Source organism: Gobius niger (assembly GCF_951799975.1).
Source record: "Gobius niger genome assembly, chromosome: 5".
NCBI classification, from domain to species: domain Eukaryota; kingdom Metazoa; phylum Chordata; class Actinopteri; order Gobiiformes; family Gobiidae; genus Gobius; species Gobius niger.
In genome coordinates, this window is record NC_136856.1 from 26,969,169 (window position 1) to 26,995,785 (window position 26,617).

Here is a 26,617-nt window from a genome sequence, read left to right on the forward strand (position 1 = left end):
TCTGTATCTTTATTTAGTGAAGGTATTCATAATCGAGCATTTGTTAAAGTAATGGTGGAGAAATGGGAGAACCTTTTTTTTCCCCCAGCTTTTTGTTGTTTTCCCACTCTAGCTGCTTCAAACATTACTGTATGGGCAATTCCAAAGGTGCCGTCTGTATCTAGAACCTGAATAATGGATTTGTTGAAATAGTCGATAGAAGAGGGGCTTTCTCATTCATTGTTTAGTTTTGTAATACAGTTTATCAGTACAAAAGAATCAATAAATCAGGCAAGGGATTAGATTATGAGAAAACCTTCAGTATCTTGTTTAGTACACAACTGGAACATTTGATGATTGTAGATGCTCTTCTAAGAGCAGATGTTGTCACCGCATATTGGGAAAATGGCCCTTGAAGTCACATGTCCCATTAAACACCGCTCCCAAACTCCCGGACTGCTTTTGAATGGATCGTAGTAGTCCTTACCGTCTCCTTTACGCTCCCTCGTTCTCTCTCCATCCTTAGGCCGCCCTTGTGCGCAAAGGAAGCGAAGAGATTTGAACTTCAATACCACAAATCCGGTTATGTGATCTGGGTAAACTGCAGATAGAGCACTTCTGCCCGGCACTCAAAGCTGTACAGGGAAGAGACGCAGCCAAACAATCCAGTGCCTTCCGCGTATAGTGTTACACTGAAAAGGCTGTATCAACCTTTAAAGGCTTTAGAGGTGTATGTTCGATATAGCCTTAGTGCTGTTTAAAATCCACTTACAGTGAACGATCGGGTGTCCTTACGGTATTTTCTGGGAACGCGTCCAATATTTATTAGTCATGTATGAGCAATCGCATCAGACAGGCCCCAAGGAAGTGCCTGAAGCCGTCTAAATAAGGTATAAAACTATACAGCAACTTAAACTAAAACTATTCCAAATCTGAGGGATGAAATTTAACAGAACACTTTCAGTGAGCTGTAGGCAAACTACGTATAAAAAGGAAAAGCAGCGTTCAATCCTAACGTTTAGGGCAGCTAGCAACTACGAGTTTGCTAGCCTGTTCAATGTATGCTTCCTATAGCTGCTTGCATTTAATCATCAAAGAGGTGAAAGATCCAGATGTTTTGAGGTGTTGTCAACCATCGACCACATAAAGGTGAGGTCAAAGTTCGAAATCATTAATGAATGTACATAGCGAAGTATTAGCATGTGTAAAAGCAGCCACTAAGCTAAGTGCTAAATCATGTTCAGTCAAGTTTCTCCTTTTTGTGGGGTCGGATACACATCCACTGGCCGAAAAACATAGAGAAACCACAGAAACTATACAAATACCATGAAACGAACATACCGTACTTCGCCTTACATTAATATAGGGACTGGCCTGACTTTCATTTGTTTTGCTAACAGAAGTGCGCATTTGAAGGTAGGCTGCAGTCTCAGATAGCTAATGCTGTTTCTGTGATTTCTATGTGTCTAGGGAGTAAAGCACAGAAAATCACCTGGTTACAGCTGTGGATGCCTTTCCAGACCTGTAACCAGGTACCAACTGTGTGTTTTTGGTACTAGATATCATGGAGTATCGAGGAACAAATAACAAAAATAACAATGGTCATGTATTTCATAAAAGTCTATTTCCTTGGTAAAAACCAGTCATTTTTATGGTGTGGAGGGTCATGTCTCCATCCAGGTCAAGATACATGTTCTAACAACAGTCTTGGCAACACAGACTGACAGGGGTGTGGCTACTGGGTTGTCACCTGCAGCTGTGTATGTAAGGTCAGCTGATTCTCAACTCCTGCTGATGATGATAGTTCGATGACTATTTTATCGTTTGTTTGTGCTCATGCCCACCAGGAACCCATTTTTTTGTCCCCTCAGGACCAGTTGTGTCTTAGCTTTTATTCCCCAGCTACTTTTTGCCCCTCGTTTTGCATTGTGGAACTTTTCACGTGAGTAAAAAAAAAAAAAGTTTTATTAACGTGTATTTGACTTTCCATCACAGCGGCTTCTTTGATGCTCCAGGATCATTTGTTTTGAGAGTTTCTGGTAAGTTTTCACTACCGACAGACAATCCCACCAGAAAAAACTGCAAAACAATTGGTCCTGGAGCGTTTCCTGCATGATGGAAAGTTAGGGCGTCATGTTGAACATTGTGAGATCAATAAAGGATTATCATGTCTCATATATCATACAGCCATTGGGTCACAAAATGATCAATTAGGCACAAATAAGTGTCATTCTTGCCTACACTTGTTTGTCTAAGCATGCAAAACATCATCCTATATTTTTCCTTTCGAAATGTTTGCCCTATTCTATAATTTGGGGGCATATTAATATGGGGCATCAAAAACCAAGCCAAACTAAACGCTATGGTGGAAGCTACTTCTCCGGCAGTCCATCGCTATTCTATGTCTGTGAGCCGACCATACTGTTAGCATTGTGTCCCATGTTAGCAACAGTACACAGCACAAGGCAAACAATAATGGACAAACTGAATTGAGCAAATCGAAATAACAGACTTTAGACCCTTTGGAATTCAAGATCCTCCTCATAGAACATATTCTCTTTAATTTATTCAATGCCACAGTTGAAAGCAAAAAAAGCATGGCCCCGTCTAGTGACAAAACACAACTCTTCTGAAACCATATACAGACAGACCAATTGGAAACAGCATTTCCGCAGCACTGCTCACTCAACTGTGCTGACAAGACGGTGACCCCGGGGTCTCGGCAGTGTACTCCACAACAGACGAAACTCTTCAAACAAAAACGCCCTTTGACATCTGAAAAAAGAATTAAAAGAGAGAGCCATTTTTCAGACGTGCGGCCCACTCCATCATTTGACAGTCGGATAGATGGCCGCAGTTTACCTCCATCCTCTCACAGAAGACAAATGGTAATCTTATGCAGATGTGCTAGCGACACCGATGCCGGCCACGCTCATTTCATTCAAGTGAAAGAGGCCGTGCATCATCTTTGCAGCGTGTCATCAAAGCTGCGCGGCGGGCGGATGGAGCACGTCGCCGTAATTATTTTAGTCTCTCCAAAAGGGGCAATAAAAGGAGATAATGCATAACCAGTTTATTTGCCGAAGAGTGATGGTGGGTACACAGTGCTGCTCGTGAGTTTCTGAATCTGCTGCAAAAAGATTGGGATGGGTCGCTTTTATATGGATGAAGTAAAGTATAAAATTGAGTGACTAATTATGAAATTCTGTGGCCTGTCTTCTCCAAATGGACCTTTGCTTACTCAGGCCAAACAGTTCTATTTTACCCACTGTTTATAGTCTCCAAAATGCATGAGACTTGTCAAAATGTTATGCCTTTTTGGCCGGAGTGAGCAAAGGTCCTTTTGGAGAAGGAAGGGCACAGAAGTGAACATCTGTCCAACTGTTACGCCTGGGGCTCCATCAAACATTCTGCAGCCAGTGGCACAGGGAAAATGTTATGGGTAGGACCAAGAATTGATTCATTTAAGTTCCAACAGATTCTGAAGGTTTTCCCACGGCCTTCACAGTCTTCTGACCTAAACATCATTGAAGATATGTGGATGGATCTCCAAAGACAAAACAAACAAGAATTGAAAGACTCTTAGCTGCCGGAGAAAGTGTTGAAAGCTGTGATGCTTGCCATATTGGGGGCTATGACGTACACATCTGCAGGGGGGCCAAACTTTTTCAAACCTGTCGACATGAAAGAGAACAGGCCGTATCTCTGGATTGGTTCGCTGTTCTCGGCATAATATCACTAAAATTGTAGCCTTTGTGATTTGCTAATCCATAAGGCCATACGACTACAAAACATTGCTTTGTAAACTTGCGTAGTATGTAGATTCCAAGTATTCAGCTGGATCAATGGCTCAAAACTCATCTGTATTTTCTACTTTTCTGGGCATCTGGTATAGAACGGTACAACAAACGGTAGCAAAACCATAGCCATCTCGGTGGAGGTCAATCTTCTTTCCAATCTTTTTCTTTTTTTCCTAGTCCTTCAATCTAAACTTCCACAGAACCTGAGACGCAATATTGTTTTGAAGTGGGCAGGAGAATGGCATGAGAAATTGAGGCTGCCAGAAACAAACACAAAAAACAACACGTCTGGGAGGAGAATGAATACTGATACTGTTTGAAAGCAAATTTCAAAACAACACGCTGAATCCACTGTGGTGTTCCTCAATGTTTGCCACAGGCGATTAGCAAAACCAATCAAACGTTAACAGCCCCTCCTGGGAAAAAAGTCATATTTTGCGTGGCATTACAGAGGTTAGCAAAATGAGAAGATGCAACATTCTTTTAAATATCAAATTAGCTTCTTTTTTTAGGGGAAAATAGTAAAAATGATTGAAATTCAGAGCATGAACTTGATTTGTTTGACATGTTGCCCGAGGAGTCTCCTGCTCAAGGACACCAGGACTACTAACTTATTTGTGTTGTCATTACTTGAGACTGTTTATTTCCTGTGGAGTAAGAACTCATCGCTCCAACGGTTTCACGTTCTTACAAACACATTTGTTCTCAAGGCCGTCTTTGAAAGGTTTATGGCATTGACAAAATGTGCTCTTAACTAAAATGTTTCTTTGGTAGAACAAACTTCAATATCAGTCATAAGCACTTGCATAAAAGTTCTACAGCTTTAGAATATTATCAGGGTCAAAGTGGAATCAAATATTTGAACGCCTTCCTGACATGGTCTTGTTGACATCCGTTTCTGAAGCTGTAATTTAAATCCGCTGTGGTGAGTAAGTCATCACCCTTCCTTAAACTGCTCCTCTGCTCCTCGAGTCTGACTGACTCATGTTTCATGCTCCATGCTCTAACGTTTCGAAGTATCTTCGAAGTATTTGATCTAAATGCCACAATAATGAGTGGGAGAGGTGTTCGCCACTTTGCACTTTTGCGCATTTCTCTTTTTCAAGAAGATTTCTTTGCATATCCAATGTGTTCAACTAATGTTGGGACCAATTTATTGTATAATTTCAGACAAGTTCTTGTGCTGCAGGATATTTCTGCCTTTCTTCTGCGCTCCTGATCCTAAAGGTGAGGGTTGTTATCTCCGAGGGTGTGAGCACTTCTCATCTCACTCCCACAATGTGCTGCAGTGGCAGACGGGAGCTGTTGACAGGCAGTTCAAATGGGGCCACTTTTTTTTGGGAAAAAACAAACGGAACCAGAAGTGCGCATTTACCTGCATTTGCCACAATTGGCGGCATCTATACTTAATAATCATAGCTATAAATCTCAAGAAACGCCAAAACAACTCAAGATAGTGACAGATGATTAGAATTAAAAGTTAAGTTTAATAGTAAGTATTCTAAGAAACGGCGTATACTGGAGAAGATTCTCAGATTGTGTGGAGATTTTCCCTTGTAGTGATATCTCTGTCGCTGTGGTGGACGTGGCGCAGGCTCGGGTTGAAATGACAGCAAAACAGACGGAAGAGAGAGGGCGTTTTTATGAATAACTTGTTTGAGACGAGGCAAAGGAAGCAGGCAGTGATGAGCTGACAGCGAAAGCACAGGAAGACGCTACACTTCCGAAGCAGCGTTAGTAAGTCCAATGGGATATGGAGCATGAATGCTTTTCTTGCGAACAATACCAAGTTTTCAAACCCCCTCTCGCCTCTAAAAACACTTGTATCGTCAACCAGGAGCACCCTTCGTTGCTAACACGCTGCCCTTTGATTCCAGGACTGCGCTAATGCAACCGCTGTCCCTCTCTCTTTTTGACAAAGCTAACGGGATTGGCTTTGACCTTATAAGTCTTTCCCACAAAGGCTCCAATCGAAAACTCGCCCAGCCATAAAGATAAAAGCTCCTGTCCCATGTTCAACCCATAATTCCTTTGGTCGTGTTTTTGGAAAGCTACCATGAAAGGATTCGCGCGAGGTCAGGGGAGGTAACGTTTCGGGTCGAGTTGGCCCACAGAAGTATTTGAATAAGCGCACTGAGATTCGGAAGAGTTATCGTGCTTCTTTGCCGTTGCGATTTGCCAAATTTGAGGAGAGAGGCAGTCAGACCCGTTTGACAAAGGGGACGCAAGCAATTTCGCGGAGTTTATCTTTCTGACGCCAAGCTGTTTATGGCAGGACAAATAAAATGGAGGAGGACAACTGTGTGTGCAAAGCCCCAGCTCTCCGGCGCCGGGCTTTGGACACATGGCAAATCTAGATTAACCAGGGGATAAGCTGGGACAGTGGGGACGGGGGGTAGAGGTAGAGGGCAGGATGGAAATTACAGAAAAGGATTGGGAAATGTAGTTATTTTTCGTAAACAACGTGTACTCGGTTTGCTTCTACGGATGTTTTGAGCTTTTGGACATGTTTTGTGTTTTCTTTAAAACTGGAATTTCAGTTCATTTAGTTTTTATTGTCAATCCTAGCACATGAGAAGCGGAGCATACGGTCTTTTTAGTCAAAATCTGGCACAGATCTGTGATGGTTTTCTCTTCATCATTGTTGTTCAGCCGCGTCTCCATAAACAAAAGGAAACACAAGAGTCTCACACAATCAGGGTGACCAGACGTCCCAGTATTCCCGAGACAGTCCCAGATTTGAGCCCTGAGTCCCACGTCCCCGGGAATTTATCCAAAACCATTTATTTGTCCCAGTTTTGCACAAGCCCTGTCCCATTAGCCCCATTCTTTTCACCAGTGCCACACCCAAAGCAGAGTTGTTGTTTTTTAATCTGAAACTTAAAGGTGCATTATGTAACTTTTCGTTTGGAAAAAAAGGTTGACATTAGTGCTTATTTGACATTTTTGTGACCCAGCAGCAATATGGGTGCCTTTATCTTCCATCATGGTGGCCTCCAGGATGCTCCAGAATCTTTTATTTTTCTGGCTCCTGGTAGATTTTCTGGATGCCATGTAATTGTAACCATGGAGTGAGTTCCATCAGAAGAACGTTAAGGGGCCGTGTGAACCGTTCATACAACCGCTGGGCCACTGAGAGGTCAAATACGCACTGATATCAACAGTTTTTTCCTGCCTAAAAAGTTACATAATGCACCTTTAATGACTGAAGTGTCCATGGCGACAGAACCAATCAAAAAGTTCAAAAGTGTATCTGATTGGTCCATTTAAGTGACGCTAGACTTTTACAAACGGTTTTACTGTTCAATGTATATCCCAATATTGTCCCAGTTTGTAATGTGGGAAATCTGGTCACCCTATAGACGATCTTTCTGTTTTACGCCTCCAGTGAAGCCATTACATGTTTTGACTAGTTCTCAGAATTGCAAGACGAATTTACCCACGGGTATAAATAAAGTAACCTAACCTAAGCTAACCAAGCCTTCAACGCAACTTGCTGTCCGCCACGTAATCTTCAAATATTTACGGATTTGTGCAAGTCATGTGCCACTTCTGTGCGTACAGCCCCTTCATGTACTCCCAATATATGCACCCTCTACTTGCAGCCGTCTCGTTTTGTGTAAATTAGCACCAAATATTTTCTTCACCTGTTTTTCTATGTATTATTACGCGTAAAATACCAAATGCTAACGACGAGCTGTATTATTTATAACGCTGCATCATATTTATACTGTTGCATTTTGGAAAAACTGTTTTGACACAATACTCCTGTCGGCATTCTTCCCATCAGCGGTCAGTGCCGGCCCCGGCTCGTGTCACTCATCCTGACGAGCTGCCTGCGCTCAAATGGCAGGCAGCCCGCGGCGGAGGTAACCAGCCTCTGTAAAGTCTCCTCTGGGGCCGGGGAAGCGCACACACTGTATGGAGCCAATCTGCCGCCACAATAACAAGACAGGCTGCAGCAGCTAGCTAGCGGAGCATGCCTTTGATAGACCTTACATTGTCGATGCGGATCTCGTTTTTCTGTTATTGTATACATTGCGTGTGAAATGTTGTTGTTGTGCATCGATGTATCAGCCCGAGTCGCCTCACCCCATCAGTGTAGCGGGTCTGCATGCGGCACCCAACATAAACAATGGCACGCCTGACTGCATTCGGTGATATCGGTGACTTTTGGAGCTGGGGTGTAGTTTGGTGGATTTTTGGAACATTTCTGACAACAGGAGCCAGGATCATGGAGACTGGTGACATGCTCCTGGCAGTGCACATTCAGATCACTCAGAGTTTCATTTTAATTGATGAATATTCAAGGGGCCACTGAAAGCCAGTGACTTCTCTTGTGATGTAGGGAAATACGTCACAAGAGAAACTAAACTATTCATAAAAGGAAATAAAACAGATTTCCTAGAGATCTCCTTTTATTCATATGTGTTTGCTGAACCAATGCAGGCAGAGAATAGATGCGTGTGCATTTGTCGGCGGTCCGTTCGTGTGCCTGGCCTCCGGAGTGGCAGTTTAGGTGGCACAGGACAACAACAGCGAGCCCGGGGGGAAATCACTCACCTCCAGACAAATGGGGAGAGAGGAGCACGGGCTGCTTTATGCAAATGAGGCCATTTCATATCATACTGCAATTCCAAATGTCACCTCCTCCGATGGGGCAGCGGTGAGGAGAATGTCAGAAGGACGCCGGTGCACGCTGGGAATTGTGCTTACCCTGTCAACAGTCAACAATGCTGTACGCGGCAAATGTAATGGAAGCAGTGTTGACACCATTTACTCAGCTGTCATAAAGCATAAGTGAGATAAGACTAATGTCTTAACCTTTCAGCTGCACAGTAAATGCTGCAGCTCTCCTTATGTGGCGCACTGGCACATACGCACAGGCCCAATAAAGGATAAAGTTGTAAACTAAGTGGGACCATTTATTTAATTTTGTCATTTTGTTCAGCCATGTCTTTGTTAGCATCAGATCTAAAGCATAATTACAATAAATAATATGTACAAACACTCCAACTGAAGTAATTAAGCTTTTAAGTATAGCATAGCATCATGGTGCTGTTCTTTCTCTTATCAAAAACATACTTGTGCTTGGAGCCATTCGCACAGCTTTGAGTAATCTTTCAATCTTCCCCAGAGGCCACAGCTCCCATAAAGATCCGTGAAGTCCTATGCATCCAAGAGATGATTTCTTCACTTCTCCATTTCTTGCTAAGCTTAATTAAAAAAAGCTTCACAACAGCAACACGATGCAGCAGCGCAGCGAAGGAGAGCAAGGCCCAATCTCAATTCTCCCCCTTAGCCCTCCGCTTAGCCCTTTCCCTTCGTTTTGCGCGTTCACGAGAGACGAAGGGGTGTCCCAATTCTATTTTGCGGCGAGGGGTAGGGGTGAGGGAGAGGGTCACATAGCCCTTCAAGCGAGGGTTTTTCTGATGCACACTTCAGACGAAGGGGTAGGAGGAGTTTGACAAAACACGGAAATAAGCTACGAAATGAATTCACGAACATCATCACTAAGCACTCTTACAACATTTATAAAGTTGCAGAACACTTCGTTTGTGACTTTATTCGCTTTGTGTAACAATTAAAACAGTCCTTTGCGTTAAACGTGTCAGTTCTATGTTTTCGCTTTGCTGCTGCAAATGCTATTTGCGCTGCATTGGCGACTTTTTCTTTCCAAACTTTCGATACATCGCTATTGCCATCACACACGGGGTTCATCGCCGCTGCGCCCGCTGTCTCCCCGCTGTGTCCCCACTGTGTCCCCACTGTCTGTCTACCCGCTGTCTGTCTACCCGCGCCGCTGTGCTCTGAGCCCGGGTCCGAGGCTGTCTGTCCCCGGTCTGAGCGCACCTCGGCAGCCTCCGCTCAGGTCGGGGCTCAGAGCGGAGGCTGCGGGTGCCAGTCCGCGCCCTGTGCGCCCTGTGAGCGGGTCGACCTCTGCCCGGCCCCGCTGAGTGCGCTACACCAGCGGAGCGGCTGATGTCTCGCAGCTCTGGCTGCAGCCACAGCGGCCCGCGGTAGAAGCAGCAACACACGGACAGGGAAGGAGCATCTAGCACCGAATGAAGCAGAAACCGATGAAAATCTGTTGGATTTAGGATGAGACGAGTCCTGTTGTTTAGGTGTTACAAAACAGTGTCAGTCAAGTGATGAACTGGTTCAGTAGAAACAAGTAGGCTTTTTTTTTTTTTTGCAGTCAAATGGAGGGCTGTCCCATTTCTTAGGGCGGTCTTTTCAACCCTCGCCCTTCGCCCTTGGTTTCAGGGTGTAGGGAAAGGGCAAGGGTGAGGGCTAGGGGAAGGGGTAGGGGTAGAAAAGAGAATTGAGATTGGGCCCAAGGGTGAGATCGCTTGGACAATCAGGAAGTGAAATTACCAGATATTTTGTTTTAGCTGCTTTAGATCAATATTGCATTTTCTTAACAGCAAAGTGTAAGATAGTGATAAAGATGTGTTTGACATTGTTGCCAAATAGCTTCAGTGACACTTGGTGGAAGTTTAGTTGTAGAATAAAGTCATGGCTGTTCAATCCCTGCTCCCAATAATGCATATTCATGTTATGTTATTGTACAACTGGCCGCAACCACCCGTTGCATTCCCACAATAGCTGACTGTATAATTTGCCATCAAAAATAAAAGCATGAATAGGCATAAATTATTTCAGCATGTAGTCTATAGTAGTCTATAAAGAGACCACCCAGCCAGCTCTACAATTGTGTATGAGACTAAGAGGGATGGTCTATGCAGATTCCACTCTGGGAAATCAAATATTCATGCCCCTCTCCTTTCTGTTCATGGTCTGTGCTGGGCCAGAGTCCGGCGCTGCGCCTCGATTACCCATCCTGTCATTTGATGCTGAAACTACTGCTGATTCTGAGCTCAAGTAAACAAAATACATCTGCTCCTGTCAGAGACTCAGCATTTTCAAGAAAACCAACTATATTCTCGGGTCAAGGGTGTCTACTGTGTATGTATAGGTTGCCAGATGCAGACCCAAGCGGCGTCTCCGACTCGAAATAGAAAGATAACTTTAGTTGAAGTGGAATTCATTTTTGTCTTGTTTTATTCCCGCTTTCGTCTTCCCCGTGAAGTTTATTTTGAAGAAAAAACATGATGCCCAATAGACACACTGAATATGGGCCAAGAGATACAAATCAGCCAAAAGCAACAATCAAGCAAAGCGTGTTTTCATGAATGTGTCTCATGTGTGGTCATTAGCATGCGCTGTCCCCATCAAATAAACGAGTCGATAAGAAAATAAAACTGGAAGGCCCATGTACGTCCCAAGCAAATACACAAATAAATAATTTAAAAAAAATAAACATGATAAAGAAAGGTTTTAGTGACCAATGTTTAAAAGTGGATAAACATATAAAATTTGATTTAGATAACACTGTCTGCTGACTGTTTAGATGTAACAGCCCCAGATCTCAGTATGCCACAAAGGTAAAACGACTTTCGAGACGTTCTCAGCCAACTTTCTTAAAAGCATCACAAAACTCATTAATATTTGCAGGACCAAAAAAAAAACACACTTTGCTCCGTGGTTATAAAATTGCCTATTTATCAAAAAACATGTGCATTGAGCGATAGCAGAGACCGTTATTAGTGCAGAAATGGCCACTTTGCCTAATAGCACATTATTACTTTTCCGAGCCAGAAAGTCTTCATTGTGTCAGACAATGTGTTAAAATGCCCTTTAAAAATGTTCTGCTCCGGCACGCGGCCATTAGCGCGAGAAAGGAGACAGCTCGAGTTAAGTATCTTGATTCCGAATGTTTTTCTGTGGTGTGACCCGTCCCTTTTCTTTTTTGTGTGTGTCTTGCAGGACGACGTTCCCGCGGGTCTACGGATGAAGGGTGAGTGAGGCTCTGTTTTTGTTGTTCGCCGTCGTCTCTTGTTCAAAGTGAAACAATATTGACGGAGCAGCTGGGTTCCACAACAAGAAATCAATTTGACCAGTGGTGGGAAGATTAAGACTGAAATGATTCAATGCTTCGAATCAATGGCAAACCACGGAAAAACTAAAGCAACATAGGCATTGCTTGTTGTGTAGCGGAAAATAATGTTTTGTTGTCAAATAGAGGCGGCGTGCCGTTGATGTGTGCTGAACCCATAAAACACATAAAATGACATCAGTTAATGATGGGGGAGCACGCGTACAATATTCAAACATGGCAGTGAGTTGTTAGTCTGCTCAGTGTACTAGCCATTAGCATTTAGTCATCAAATATCTGGAACGATCCAGCTGTGTGTCCACCCAACAACATATTTAGACGATATCAAAGCCTAGTTAGAAATCAGAAATGAATGTACAGATCTTTTGAGATTTGACTTTTGATAAGTTAAGTTAAGTTATACTGTATTAATCTGTAGAGAAATTAGTTCTCTGCATTTGACCCATCCTCAGTATCGCATGGGGCGACCTGTAGGAGCAGTGAGCTGCCAGCATGGGCCGGCACTCGGGGACCATCTCCATGATGTGGAGCCAGACTGGTGGTCAGAAACACCTGGCTGGAGGATTCACCTATGGCACATGTTTTTTATAACCTACCACTAACCTACGCAGACACGGGGAGAACATGCAAACTCCACACAGAAAGGCCCCGTCCAGGTGGGAATCGAACCCGGGACCTTCGAGCTGTGAGGCACGAGCACTAACCGCTGCGCCACCGTGTCTATATATAAGAATTAGCAAATAAAAGTGCCCTCTGCGCTAAATGCTAAATCATATAAATGTGTCTGCTGTCTGTTTGTGGGGTCCCAAACACATCCAACAGCCACTAAACATCACCTTTTAATATGTATTTTTAGAGAAACTACAGGAATTACTGTATATAAATGCCATGAAATGTCACACCTTTCCATACTTTAATATAGTGCCTGGCTTCACCAGTCATTTGTATGGGGATAACATGCTCAATTCAAACATGCTTCGGGAGGCCGTTGGCAAACAGAAGTACACATTTGTAGGAACAGGCTCGAATAGCTAATGGCATTTCTATGGAGGTTTACGCTTACGTGCTCCGACTTCGTAGCCTTCCTCAGAGCGTTGCCATAACATCTAAATGGAATTTCTTATCTTTCAAACGCTACAAAGGTCATGCGGCTGAAAGACTTTTGTCAGTGCGAGAAGTGCATATGTAAATGTAGGGTCTGCGTAATTCCATTAAGACATGTCTTAAAGAGTAAAAAGTTTCAAGGGAATCCTTTTCTGACCTTTAGGTTCACAGTCCTCGATGTGATATTGAAATGAAACTTCAGTTTGAGAGTGGAGGAAATTGGCTATCAAACCCTTTATATTCAACTGATCTTCTCCCTTATTGCATTTATTTCTTTTCCACCGCGACATCGCCGGCGTAAAAGGCGTTCTGAGTTTAAGAGATCAGAAGGGTTTATCCTTGAGTGTTTTTTTTTCTTGCTTAATGTATTTCCTTTGAGAGCACTGAGCAAACACATATTGCTGGTTGCAAGTAGTTCCACGCAGAACGGAGTTGCTGTTGCTGCGACGGACATGGGGAAGAGGTGAGTTGTAGTTAGAACATCACAGAGACGGAGCGAAGAGAGAGTGCATTTTGAGAATACTGTATGATTGGCCCGAGCGGTGATTGGTTTGGAAAGTTGGTTTGAAAGTAGCAGCCTGAGAGTAACAGCTAAGCGACAGGAGGCAGGTACAAGGTGGAAATACAGTCCTCTTTGTGGTTCTCATTTCAAAAGCACAAACACAGCACATTTTGACGTCGCACTGACTTACCTGGAATGTTCGTTGGTGGGATATGATGCCAAGGGAACGTTCTGTCCTCAACGTTGATGTGTCATAGAAGTGAGAAAATAGCAGTGAGTTTCACCAAGGCTACTTTTCATCAAAACAACCCTAGTTCTTTTGACGTATCTACAGCTTGTACTCGGTCTGTCATGATCATTGCTATATAGATATATTATACAGGCTACGGCTGTCTAAGCTGGCACGAGAGCTATCCGCTGCAGTCGAAGACTTTCAAGTCGTCATCCGTTGTGTTTGAATTGAAGACGTTTTGATTCTCATCCAAAAAAAAGCTTCGATAGCTTAACCGATGTTTGAAGCAAAGTGAAACGAAACAACAACAAAAAAAGGGCCACACGCTCTAATTTTCCATTGGACCACCTTTAGCTTTGATTACAGCGCACATTCTCTGTGGCATTGTTCCAGTCATAGGTGCACATTTAGGTTTTTTCCAGTGCCTGCCCAGTCTATATGCGCCTTTCTACCTGCTTTAGGCACTCAAAGCGCTTTACATCAAGGAACCACTCACCCATTCACCAGTGTACACAATGTGGGTGAAGTGTCTTGACCAAGGACACGACGACCCTCCGATCACAAGACCACCCGCTCTGCTTTCTGCGCCACTGTCGCCCCGGCAGGTTAAATCTGTTGAATCATTTGTTAACAAGGGCACATTCGCTTGGTTGGGTGCTCGAGCCCCTCAGCACCCACAGTGTCGGGGGCCTGTAGATACAGACGGCATCTCTGGAATCACCCATATATGGTCATGTTTGGAGGGAAAGGGGGAAAACAATTTGGAGAAAAATCTAAACTTTCTTTAATTATTCAAAAACTACTTTAACAAATGCTGAATTATGAATATAGTTTTCTACTAAAGAAAGATACAAAGACATGGGGTGGAGCAAAGTGGTTCACCTGATGCTACATGTTAGTATCGGGCTAATGCTAACGGTTAGCTAGCGCTAGCAACAACTGACGTTTTTTCACTGCTACTGAACAAGAAAATATCCATATGGACCCGATTTACACTTGACTTTACGTATGTGTGATAAATAATTTCAAATTCCACCAGAAAATGGCTACAAAGAGTGGAAAATTGTCTTTCTCTGAAGATTCTATTTTTCCCTCGGCGAAGCCACGCCCCCTTCTATGACGCAGTGCCGTCTGTATCTATTGTCAACGGCAATATAGAAGGGGGTGTGGCCTAGCTGAGTGAGAATCACAATTTTTCACTCTTTTTAGCCATTTTCTGTCTGATTATACACATGATTATCACACACCAATAAAGTCGAGCGAAAATGTGTTTTCACAACTAGGCCTATTTATGGGTTGTTGAACCATTTTGCTCCTATATCTTGTGTTTAAGATGGGAGAGAGTGACCACTGCGCAAAGCCTTCTCCAGCACATACCAAAGATTCTCAATGGGGTTCAAATCTGGGCTCAGTGGTTTCGTTCTTTAGCCTAATCGTCACCTTGGAATATGCCTTCTAAATGTATTGTGCTGCAGTGATCTCTATCCCTCATATAGTGGTTCAAGGAAAGTACAATCAACTAGAAGACCAATATTTGCCTGGAGGTTATGATCCTGATTCCTGTCACATTCAGAAACGATTGCGTCTGTAAACACCTTTTTGCTACATTAGGCTTCTTCACAAGATTTTGCCGTCGCTCGCACCTTTTCGAGAGTGCGGATAAAAATCAACATGATTCATTCTCGTCACTGTGCGCAGGGGGGGGAATGTTCAAAAAAGATTATGAAATACTCAGCAGGAGTCGAAGCTGAAAATGGTGAACGTCGGAAAGTGTGCTGAAATGCTCCGGCTAAGCAATACAGTGTCGGAAGAAGGAGAAGCAATTACACGGATTGATGACACCTTTCCCAAATCCAGTCGCATGGCAAGATGATTTTAGAGCCGTCAGGTTGTTGGCTTTTGAAGACATGTTGAGATCATTCATTGGAGATACAAGCGATTGAAGACACTACCGATCCGACATGGCCTACACACCTCAATTTTTTTTATAGAATCGCTCTTTTTAGTCTGGCCAGAGATCTCCAGAACATTAAAATTACTGTATCTGATTGCAATGGCCATTAGCTGTATGTAGAACTCATCAAGCGCCGATCACACTATTCTACCGTCGCCTCCATTGAGCAGCACTACATGCGCCAGAGTGCACCGTGGGCTCATAAAGGCCACGATCCTCTCAGGTTGGACAGATGCTTGTAATCCATCAGGCTCTTTACTGCCTTTCCCGTCCTCTCGAAACAAGAGCCGATGTCGGGTGAAAGGGGTGCTTTGCATTCATTTTCCTTCGTTGTCCTTTTTTCTTGCTGGTGAGCTATGACTGTAGCGCTAATACACAACAGTCACTCTCAGTCGGTACAACGGGCGATGTAACGGGCAACCTCAACTCAGTGATTAGATCAGGATTCGTCACTCACGCTTCATGATAACTGCACCTAATTTAGCTTTAATGAATGATGAGTTAATACTTAATTCCTCATGAACATTTGGCCGTGTGAGTGGTCAGCATGGCGCCTTTACGTTCTGTCTCAGGGGTCTCTAGGACGCTCCAGGACCAATTTTTTGTTGTTGTTTTTCTCTGCTGACCAGAAAACCTACACAATAATAAAGCGTTGTAGAGACCACTGTGATTGAAAGTAAATGTGCCATGCTGACCACTCATACAGTCACTGGGTCACTACAAGATCAATTAAATGCTAACGGCGCAGCAGCTACGCTAACCCTGGAAGTAGTGACTTTAGTAAAAAACAAAAAATTCAGCAGTAGGTGCGTTTTTGGCTAATGGGCCTGATATATAAGTAACTCTCTGTTGAGTTTCAGAAATATTGACCGTTGTTTTTTAAGAGTTTTTTATGTTTTTGTTTTTGCATATTTGCCGGTATGCCAGTTGCCCACCCGGAAGCGGAAGTCGTGACGTCACACTTAACAAACGTATAGGCCCTTTAATTGTTTGTCCGGGCTTAGGTGGAGGCAGGAAGCTAGATTCCTATCTATTTCCATTGTAGCTGTTGTTATAGTAACGCTAAACAAATGTCTAATTGTTGGCGGAAATATCAAATAAACCTTATTTTATCGTCTCACATGCCATTCCCCTCGTTCTTGCACCTTAAGCCACAACAGGACCACATTTTATTTGCTTGTAATCGCTAGTTTTACGTCTTTTTTCTCTTGATCACTTCCTGCCTCCAGCTGATGTCACTGGTGATGTAAGCAGCGAAAGGGTCTACAGCACTGCACATTGCTGTTGCTCCAAAGGGCACCAAATGAGCTCATGAATTGGTGGAGTGATTCCCACGATCAACACTGCTGTATCCTTGAAAGATATTGAAGTCATTTTAAATTCAGCTCCACTGAGCCTAATGCACAATTCACCATAGATGTATAATGATCTTTCTAACCCATTAGCCTCTCTATCTTTTCAACTTTCCCTTGGAATTATCGTCAGCCACTGCCATGCTAAAAAAAAAGTGTGCCTGTGCCCTCTCTGCCAGCCTGCCACAAAGTATTGGAACTCTCTGGTAAATGCACCTGTATAAACGCCTCCCCATTCTCGAAGGTCGAATTCGTAATTGCAGAGGGTGCATTTCCATAAAGGGTGGACCCCAGCTGTCTCCGGTGATCCACTTTAATGCACACGCTTCTGTAAGCCAAGAGGGGCAATGACCACTTCTCAGCTAACTCGAGGCCCTCTCATCCTGGTAACAAGTCAGCGGGGCCGCGCTACTGTAGAGCGGGGAAGGAGGAAAAAAAAAAAGGATAAATAATTCAAGCGCGCCCCGGTACATGCATGTCTCATATTATGGCACATCTGAGGTCAATCTGGAGGCAGGGTGGGTTTTTAAGTGGTGCTGTGGTGGGAGTGAAGGGCAAAGTTGGAGTAAATGTGATAAAAGGACGAAGCTTGAAAGATGCATAAAAGAGGCTCAAAATGCAGCAGCTGAGAACAACATTTCGTGGGCTCAATCATTAAGGCGAGACACTTCAGATGACAACATCGATTTTCTCAGGCTGTGGACAATGTTGAGACAATTTGCTATTCCCCTGCAGTGTCTCGCCTTAAATAAACAGCAGCTAACGTTTCGCAATTTGATGAAGAAACAAGTTGCATGTTTTTTTATCCACATATTGCACAGCCCTCGTGTTGACTATGCTTAGCAGGCTGTACGTCTCATTATCGCAGAACTATTTGGAAGCTTCCGTGAAAAGTTTGACTCCGACTGACATTTCACGCGCACTACGGCCATGACAAAAATGTTCCCCTGTGGATGCACTGAGCCTTAGTTTTGTTGCCTGCCTGTAGTGTTGCTGCCGCTGCCACCGCGAGTCTGCTTTTTGTGTCAGTTTGGTGATCTAGGACCCCAATTACGCAGCATAAATACAAACGACTGGCATTTGCCCATATTTTTTTTTGGGGGGGGACTTTGACAAACGGACAGACAGGCCGGGACGCTATTCCCCCGTCTCTAATTATTTTGAGTCTCTTCATTCATTGTTCATAATACAGTACAATATGAAATTCACCACCCCGAAAAAAACATGTTGTTAAGCGCATGTTGAATTTTGGAGGGCAGCATAATGAAAACTGAGGCTGTCAAATGGCCAGGGAAGCTGCAGCCCTGACAAATAATGATGAATAGCAGTCACAAATTACGGTCCATCACCAAGTGCATCAAGAAATAGCATAATGGCAAACACACATGGAAACCAGAAGACTGCAGGGTGAGGAAAGTGAATTTAATGATTGAATGAATGAACAGCCCTATAACAGCTTTTTCTTTTCTTTTTTTTTATCCGGTGGGTTGTTTTTATGTGTGAGGAGCTAATGGAGAAATCTAGAAAAGAATCAGCAAGTAAAAGTATTGATGTTTTCTGCGGTTTTAGATCAAGTTCGATTGTAGAAAAAAAAAATGCTGCAAAATAAATACATTTATCGATATAGTATACTTTTTGCTTCTTACGTTCATCACAAAGACACTTAAGTATAGGTAGCTCTCATATCAAAACAAACACAAGTGATATCTCATAATCGTTATTTGTTACTGTACTCCACAGATGACAATAAATTTGATAAAGAGCAAGTGACTATATTTTAATGGCGTTGACACTGCTATGTAAGAGAAACTTGAACTCACATTTATCTGTTTTTGCAAAGGCACCCTTCATGTACAAAGAAATGCTGAAACGACAAATACAAACTTGTGAAGCACTCAATGCTAGGAAAAAATCTTAAAGGTGCACTATGCAACTTTTTATGCACCTTTACTTTCCATCCCTGTGGCTCCTATGATCCTTCAATATCAATTTTATTTAAGGTTTTTTAGGATTTCTGGTAGGTTTTTGCAATGGAATGTATATGTAGCCGTGGTTACGGTACAATCAAAAGTGAAAACCTATAAAATCAATTGAGTAAAAAGTTGCATAGTGCATCTTTAAGTTTGCACTGATCAATTACGACTTGCAATGTTTGGTGGCTAATGCTAATTTTTGCTAAAATTACAGTGGGAGGAAAATGCATGTGAACGCTTTGGAATAACTCACATTTCTGCTTAAACAGTGTCTGCTCAAACTAATACCACCCAAACAAATACATTTTATCATACTTTCATTGGCCATAACATTCACAGGACAGGGATGAAAAAGTAAGTGAACCCAGGAATCTGGCTGAACTACAGCAGTTTTGTAAAGGTTCAAGATTCATCCTGATCGTTGTGAGCGTATAAACTGCAACTACAGAAACAGAGTTATTGCAGCAAAAGAACAGTCAGCCAGATATTTAATACACGGGTGTACTTACTTATTCCATGCTGTTGTGAATGTTTTTTTGCAAAATATCTTGGTAAACTTGTATATTCATTTTTCCATTGATGATATCACATTGTCCAGGCTGTGAAGCAACAAAACAGCCCCACTCCATGATTCTCCTGCACCATCCTTCACAGTGAGGAGACGGTTTTGATGTTGATGTGCTGTTCCATTTGTCCTCCACACATGAGGTTGTGTGTTCCTCCCAAAATATTCAAATTTCGTTTGCAAAAGAGCTCTTGGATGCTCCACAGCACTACTGCCAAAGTGGATTGACCCAAAGTTGAATTTTATGACCAATTTAGGTGGAAATGTGAGACATTCCAAAGCGTTAGCATAGAATTCTGAATTTCCCCCCCATAAGTTTCAACATAAGCCTTGCTAAAACTTTTGCAGATGAACTGTCATTTTCAAAGCGGTGGCCAAACATTTAGACTCCAGTATAGTGCAGTATTAAGCGCATGGACTGTGACCCTGAGATGTTTAGCCTCTCCTCCCAGAGGAGCCAACAGAATTTGGGCCACACTCCACTGTCCTTTTTCGAGCTTAATAGGTCAAGGAGCAGCAGTTCTCTGTAAAGTCCCGGGAGTTTTCTCAATAAAATGTATTTATAAACTCCAGAAACTCGACTCACTTTCCCCGTATAAAACGCGCGCATTAACTTGATTAAGACTTATGAAAGCTACAGTGAAATGGTGAAGGGGGTAGAGCCAACAATGGGGCGCCTTCTTCCAATAATCTCGTGTTAGCAAAACTCCGTACAGCTGTGCATGTTATTAAAAGTGGAAACCCAAAAGCCCAGGGGAGGCGGAGTAATTTTAGAATTAATATACACTTTAGAGCGTGGTGTTTGCAGCTGCTAAATTATTCAAATAGAGCTCCAACAGTGAGTGTGAGTGAGGTTGGGTAATGTAGCTGTTTTGCATACAAATCCATTTATTACGGTGTAAACGCAGGGATGCAGCCATCACAGATTAGCCAGACGTAAATATTGGGAGGAGGTGAGGGAGCAAGGTGTTAGCGGAAAAGGTTGATGGGAATATGTTAAACTGTTTTTCGGGTTACAGCGCAGAGGTTCTCAACCTTGGGATTGGGGACATTTGGGTCTTTTTAAATGTATTTCCTGTTTTTTTCCAGTGAAGTCCGGCCCTCATTAGTATGCGAGATTTCTAAAATGTTTCTTCCGAAAACCCGCCTGGTCCCTTTAATTGTAACCAACCCAGCGTTATCACAGTAGGAATATCTGGTTGTAGACAGTTTATAAACAAAATTGCCACCAACAATTGCTTAAAACGTGTCTAAAGTGCAATGCTTTCTAATGGAAAACTAGCTTGTTCTGCCGCCCACATATGGAGGCTCTACAGCAATAGCGGGCAATGGCGGCCCCTATTGGTCATGAAGCAGAGCAACCAGCGGCCATTAGTTGTGAGATTTTTTTTCCCCCTTTAACTGTTTCTCTCCCATTGAGTTATTTAGAAAAAAATACAGTAAAATAGATATCCAGACTCTTTTCTCTCTTCGACTTCTTCATTTTCCCCCAACAAAACCGTGACTTTACTCAATTTGACCCGTCCTTCTATGCCGGTGGGACAACACAAAAAATAATTTCAAGATTGGTGGATTCATTGGCAGCCAAAAAGCACAGTGTATTATCAGCATGAACAGTTTGCCCTTACATCCACCTCACCATGGTCGACTATTCAGAGCTGTTATCGATCCGTTCCATAGACATTCACAATCTCATTATGTCTTTACCATCGCAGCCCATATAAGCCATTTAAGCCATTTCAGGTAACACTCAGCATCTCGAAGTCGTCATTCCTAAAGCAGGGCTTGATGTGTAAAATGATTCTTCACCATTAAAACTACTCAAGGCAGAAAGAAGACGCTATGTAAAAAAAAGAGAGACTAAACTAGACCGGCGCTCTCTCTGTCACCCGGGCAGGTGTGGGCTGAACATTGAAAACGCGGATAATTACCGCACAGAACATGTCGCTTTTCATGTTTTTAACTGGTTCAACCTTCTCCTACTCAAGTGCATTGTTTATTCAAAAAAGACTCCATGAATGATTAAAATGGGCGCAGATTGCTTTGCTTTTGGTGAGAGCAGACAGCAGGTTCAATTTCAAAACAGAGGCGCGCTATTTGTCTTTGAATGGCATTTATCCATAATTGATGCCACTGGAAATAAACAGAAATAAGATCAGCTATACATATCGAGAGAGCTACAGCGAATCGGATTGTGGATGGAATATGAAAAGTGCCTGTCGTTATCCAATCTGAAATGTCTACCTTGTTTTGGAGATATTATCACACTCATGTGAAAAACATTACACGGCCTGTGCCTTCTGTTCAGTGTAGGCCCAAGTAGTAAACAATTTGAAATAATAATGTCAAGGGACCGACTGATACCTCCGGTTGTTAAGTAGTTTAGTTTAGTTTATTGAAAGGACAGTGTGCATTTACATTAGAAAGATGGCTGCACCAGATTTAACACTATGCTAATTTCCATCTGTAATCCCCACATTGGTCGACCAATATTTCTATATATTTCTATGATAGAAACCTTTACTATAATAATAAATGCTTAACTTTAGGCTATTGGAGAGATTTAAAAACAACAACATCAAATTAAATGACATAAAATATTGGCCTTTATATCGGCCATCAGCCAGGCCAACCCCCTTCATTTCGGTTTCGGACCCCGAAAATCCATATTGGTCGGGCCCTAATTATGTCAAGCGAGAATGACTTTACAGAATGTATTGTACGAAACAACTAGATTGTACTAGATGATCGCGTTAACCATTATTTCACTGTCATTGTTGTTGGAAAAGTGTTCACAAACCAGGAACTTTAGCCAGTCCAGCCATAATGGTACGATTTTAAACTTTTACGTCCCTGGAGAAAAAGAAGTGAGAGAGAGAAATTCAAAAATCCCATGAAGCTTTCACAGGATCCGTCATACTTTCTCAGGAATTTGGATTTAGTTAAAGTCCAGATCTTGAGAAACTTCAATCAAATAATTGCGCTGGTGTTTGCTATCTTCAAATAACTTCAAATCTGCTGAAGAAATAGAACCATAGATGTGATTTTGTCGTCAGGGCCGCGTGGTCAGAATAGTTTGACGCTCCAGACTAACAACTTTTGAAAAATCCGCTCTGACGCTGATCTGAAAATGTGGTTTGGTGCTGGTCAGAAAGTCACATCTTTATACCCTTACATTTCTGTGGGGAGTTTACTTGTTCTGCCTGTGTTTGAGGGGATTCAAACTCACAATCGTCCAGGAGCCTGTGTTGAAATTCCCCAGTCTGCCCCCTCCATGAAGCCTTTATTGAAGATGCAAAACATCCTCAACTCAACCAACCCTGTCCAGGTGACACTCTGGGGAACGTCTACTTCCACAATTTCCGCCACTTTTCACACAAAACATGTGAGTCAGGATTTTCCTATGCAGCACTGCACCTAATGACATAAGATTAATCATTCATTTGATCACAGCACTATTTCATGATGCGCAGAGTCAGCACTAGCCTGGCACAGACCTCTCATGGTGGAGGGGTTCCAAAATGTTTCAGACTGTGACGGACTACACGTCAAGCTTGTACATAAAACCTTTGAAATCTGTATTTGCTTGTGTCTTGTTCAATGGTGATCAAATTTTCACATTTCTCACAATGTCTCTCAGCATTGAACACCTTGCACTTCTGGACACTTCATGTCGTTACAGCTGATGAATATGGCAGCACTGATAGATCATAGATTCCTGGTGGATCTACGGTGGATTTTTCTTCAGTATTTGACAGTTTGTTTTATGTTTCAGTAAACTTGCGAACTTGTTGGCTGTTGGCGACAAAACGTTTGATGGTTCTGTAGTCCAACCCAATATTTTTTGTATATTTCAGGAGGGCTGCATCCCTCTGACACACTTTCAACAGTCTTTGACCTCTCAGTGTCTGACAGATGTCTTTTTCGGTCAGTTTGTGTGAGAGAAAGAAGCTGCATAATAATCTCCACCTGAGCCAGAGCCTGCCTTGGCTTTACTTCCTCTCCTGGATGACCTTCACCTGGGACACTTCAATCCAACAGCCTTTGCGTTATCTGGAAAGAAAATATGAAAAAAACGAAAAAACTTGTGTAATGCTAAACACACTGTTGAAGTGTAAGCAATGATTAGCCTTTAGTTATTTCTATTGTACTTTTTATAATGTGTGATTAAAAAGATCACAGTAAAACCCTCTTTGAGTGTTGGGGGACGTCCGTTACATGCTCGGTCCTGCATGAGCATCGCTACACCCTTTAGAACGGCTGATCTAAAGAACCAGGCTAAGTCAGCATGTCCTTCAAGCGCTACCCCAGATAATCCCTCTGTCCAATGTTAGGTGACCTGGTCATATTAGATGGTCCTGAGCAAATGTGCGTCAAAGTCAATGGTGGCCTTTAAAAGCTTAAGCGGTTTAGCCCTTTGACCAGAGTGCCAATTCTACCACGCCCTGGGTCCATAACTGCTGATGTAGGCCAGACCAGTCCACTTTACAAGTCATATTGCAGACCATTGCCTGTGCTATTGTGTCTATGGAGTCATGGGAGGCAATGAGAAGCACCGCAATAGCCATAAAGATTGATTAAAGTGGACATGTCATCATCTACATCGTCCAAGAGTGAAATGGACTATAATTTAATCATTGAAGCATATTGTCTGTATGCATATGGTCTTCCGCTGGATGGAGTGGGAATGACCAGTGATAGAAAAACAAGATACAAGCTTTCACTTTTTGTCAAAGGCATGCTAACAAATCAATGGCGCCATAATAAATGCAAATTGAGTGCAGATAGGCTCAAAGTGGGTGCCTAAATGGTTTAAGGAGGCATTACAAGCAGTTGGAACCAATGTTTCAATCAACTCATTCCTACCAGGTCAAAAAAATACACAGAGATTTTATGTTGTCCATGGTGTCAGAGTTTTGACATAGTGCTACCTACTAACCTCAACTGTTAATCTGCTAAATCCATGAGCATATGTCTGTTGAGAAACTCCAAAGGTTCTTCCCGGAGTTCACACTCAACAAGCTGGTGAGGCCAAGAGAGGTGGAGCTCCTCATCGGCCACGAGGAGGGCAAACTGGTTCCCCAGAAGGTGTCCAGTGATGGAGTCCTATAGTGTTGTGGAACAGGCCCTTGGGAAAGACTGTTGCCATCCAAAGCTGTTCAAATGGGTTACATTCTGAACTAGCAGCTCTAAAAAACATTTCAAAAGGTCCATAGGAGCTGTAGACACAAAGCAAGAAAAACATGTTGGCAACTCACCTGGGATCCAGAGCTCTGGACCAACCTGTAGTAAAAAGACGAAAACGGCAACCGAAGCCAAGGTGGTTGCAAGACCCTGCAAAACACTACATTGGGAGCTAAGACCAGCAGAGGAAGCCATTGCTCACCATCTCTGCAAAAACACCCACAGCTATCCTGATCTTTCCATCAGAGGTGTGACAAGTCCATCAAGAAGTTAAGTAAAATAAAAAGTAAAAAACAACTCATGAATGTACAAGATTATTCAAGTACGGATGAATGAAACAAAGCACTGTATTATCCATGAAGAAACGCGGTCAAAAGCTCATAAAAAGGTCAGTTTTGTACAATACGGTCCTTTTAAAAACAAATCTAGTTCCAAAGAGGAACTGGATCGTCAAGATAATACCTCTGATTACTGCACTGACCTTCAGATGGAGAAAGAGCCTGTTAGTGCCAAGCCTCCATCACCGCACTGTGCCGCGAGTACTTCAGGTTCACGTAGATCAGTGGGAATTATTGATGAATCTCAATTAGATCAGTCTCACCTCATTTAATGCTACATTTGCAGAATATGGTTTGCCAAAAACGACGGTATATCAACGTTCGGGGAGTCATTTATGAGCCGAGGCTGAGCGACGGACGGGAGTTTTGTTGAACTTAGGAAATGGGCCAGATAAAGCGCTTCCTTCGGCGCGCCACACTGCAGTCTTTTGAATATATATGGAGATGGTAATTGTACTCATGCCGATTTCAAAGGGTGTTGGAGTTTAGACGTCATATCGGTCACTTGATAGTCAGCCATTTTAATTTAATTATAAATGCAGACACGTAACTGGACAAGGAAGTGTTGGAAATGTTTTGATGAATATATATTATGCTGACATTTTTGGTTTAGGTTCTGATTAGCCAAAATTCTATCTGTCCCCAGTGACTTCGATGCAATACCTCACACTGTGGTATTGTTAAATTACTGGGTAGCATTTAAGAAATACCATTTCAGTTAAGTCATGAGTAAATGATGAACTACTTTTGAACACATGAGTAACAAAGGTGTGTAAAGAAATCACTTCATCAACTCCAAAATCCAAGCCAAAATAATTAATTATGCCTTCAAGTCATAAATAGATGTGTGTGAGAGAGAAATCATATATAAACCCTAAATTGAGCTTAAGTAGCTGCATGTGAAAAGAAATTATTTTGAAACTAGTGAGACTTGCGCATGTGAACAAGCCACGCCGGACTGTAGCCATGGTCCATAATGCATCATTCATACACCAACAGCGACGGCATATAATGTAGACCTTCTGGTAACTGGAGCACGTACTACTTTTCTTGACTTGAATATATAAGTGCATTTTAACATACGGCCCGAAAAGATGAAAACTCATTGACCAGTCTGGACTCAGTAAAAGCCAGAGTAAATATTTTGTTTGATTTTTCGATGCGGGCCCTACAAACGGAGTGAAGAGATCAGTCGTGAAATGTTTAGTATTCTGTCTCCATGAGCGACTCGCTATGATCTCAAATACAATCTCTTGTTGACTGACAGTGCACTCGCGTCTGTTCCTCCCAGCAGGGGTTAGACCGTCACTACAGCAACACCATTTCAAGCTTTCTTCTGTTCTCAAGCTAAAAGATATTGGCGAGTCTCTTAAGCTTTTCGTCATTTGGGGGGGAAAAGTGTGCTTTGATTGTCGTACTAGTATAGCTGTGTGTTTGTGCAAGCGCTCAGTCGCAAAGGAGTTTTCCATGGGAGAAAAGGTCTTGGAAAGGCAGCAATATAGTCTCATTTCTGTGCTAAGTGTTGCGCATAATATTGGACAAGTCCTTTCTGGTTATTTTCATATTTCTAATTATTAAGGTGAATGACAGGGAAAAAAATGCTGAGAAATCAATATGAAACTTTTGCTAAACATTACTGATAAAGATAAGAAGAAAAATGGGTAACACTTTGTT

At 42.6% G+C, this 26,617-nt stretch overlaps 1 protein-coding gene across 1 annotated transcript in view; it reads left to right on the plus strand.

Annotated features, from left to right (window-relative positions):
• fstl5 (follistatin-like 5) overlaps nt 1-26,617 on the plus strand; it is a 345,847-nt gene that overhangs the window by 66,580 nt on the left and 252,650 nt on the right. The window contains exon 3 of the mRNA XM_079557268.1: nt 11,610-11,640. Coding sequence (XP_079413394.1) covers nt 11,610-11,640 — 31 coding nt within the window. The remainder of the gene's footprint in view (nt 1-11,609; nt 11,641-26,617) is intronic.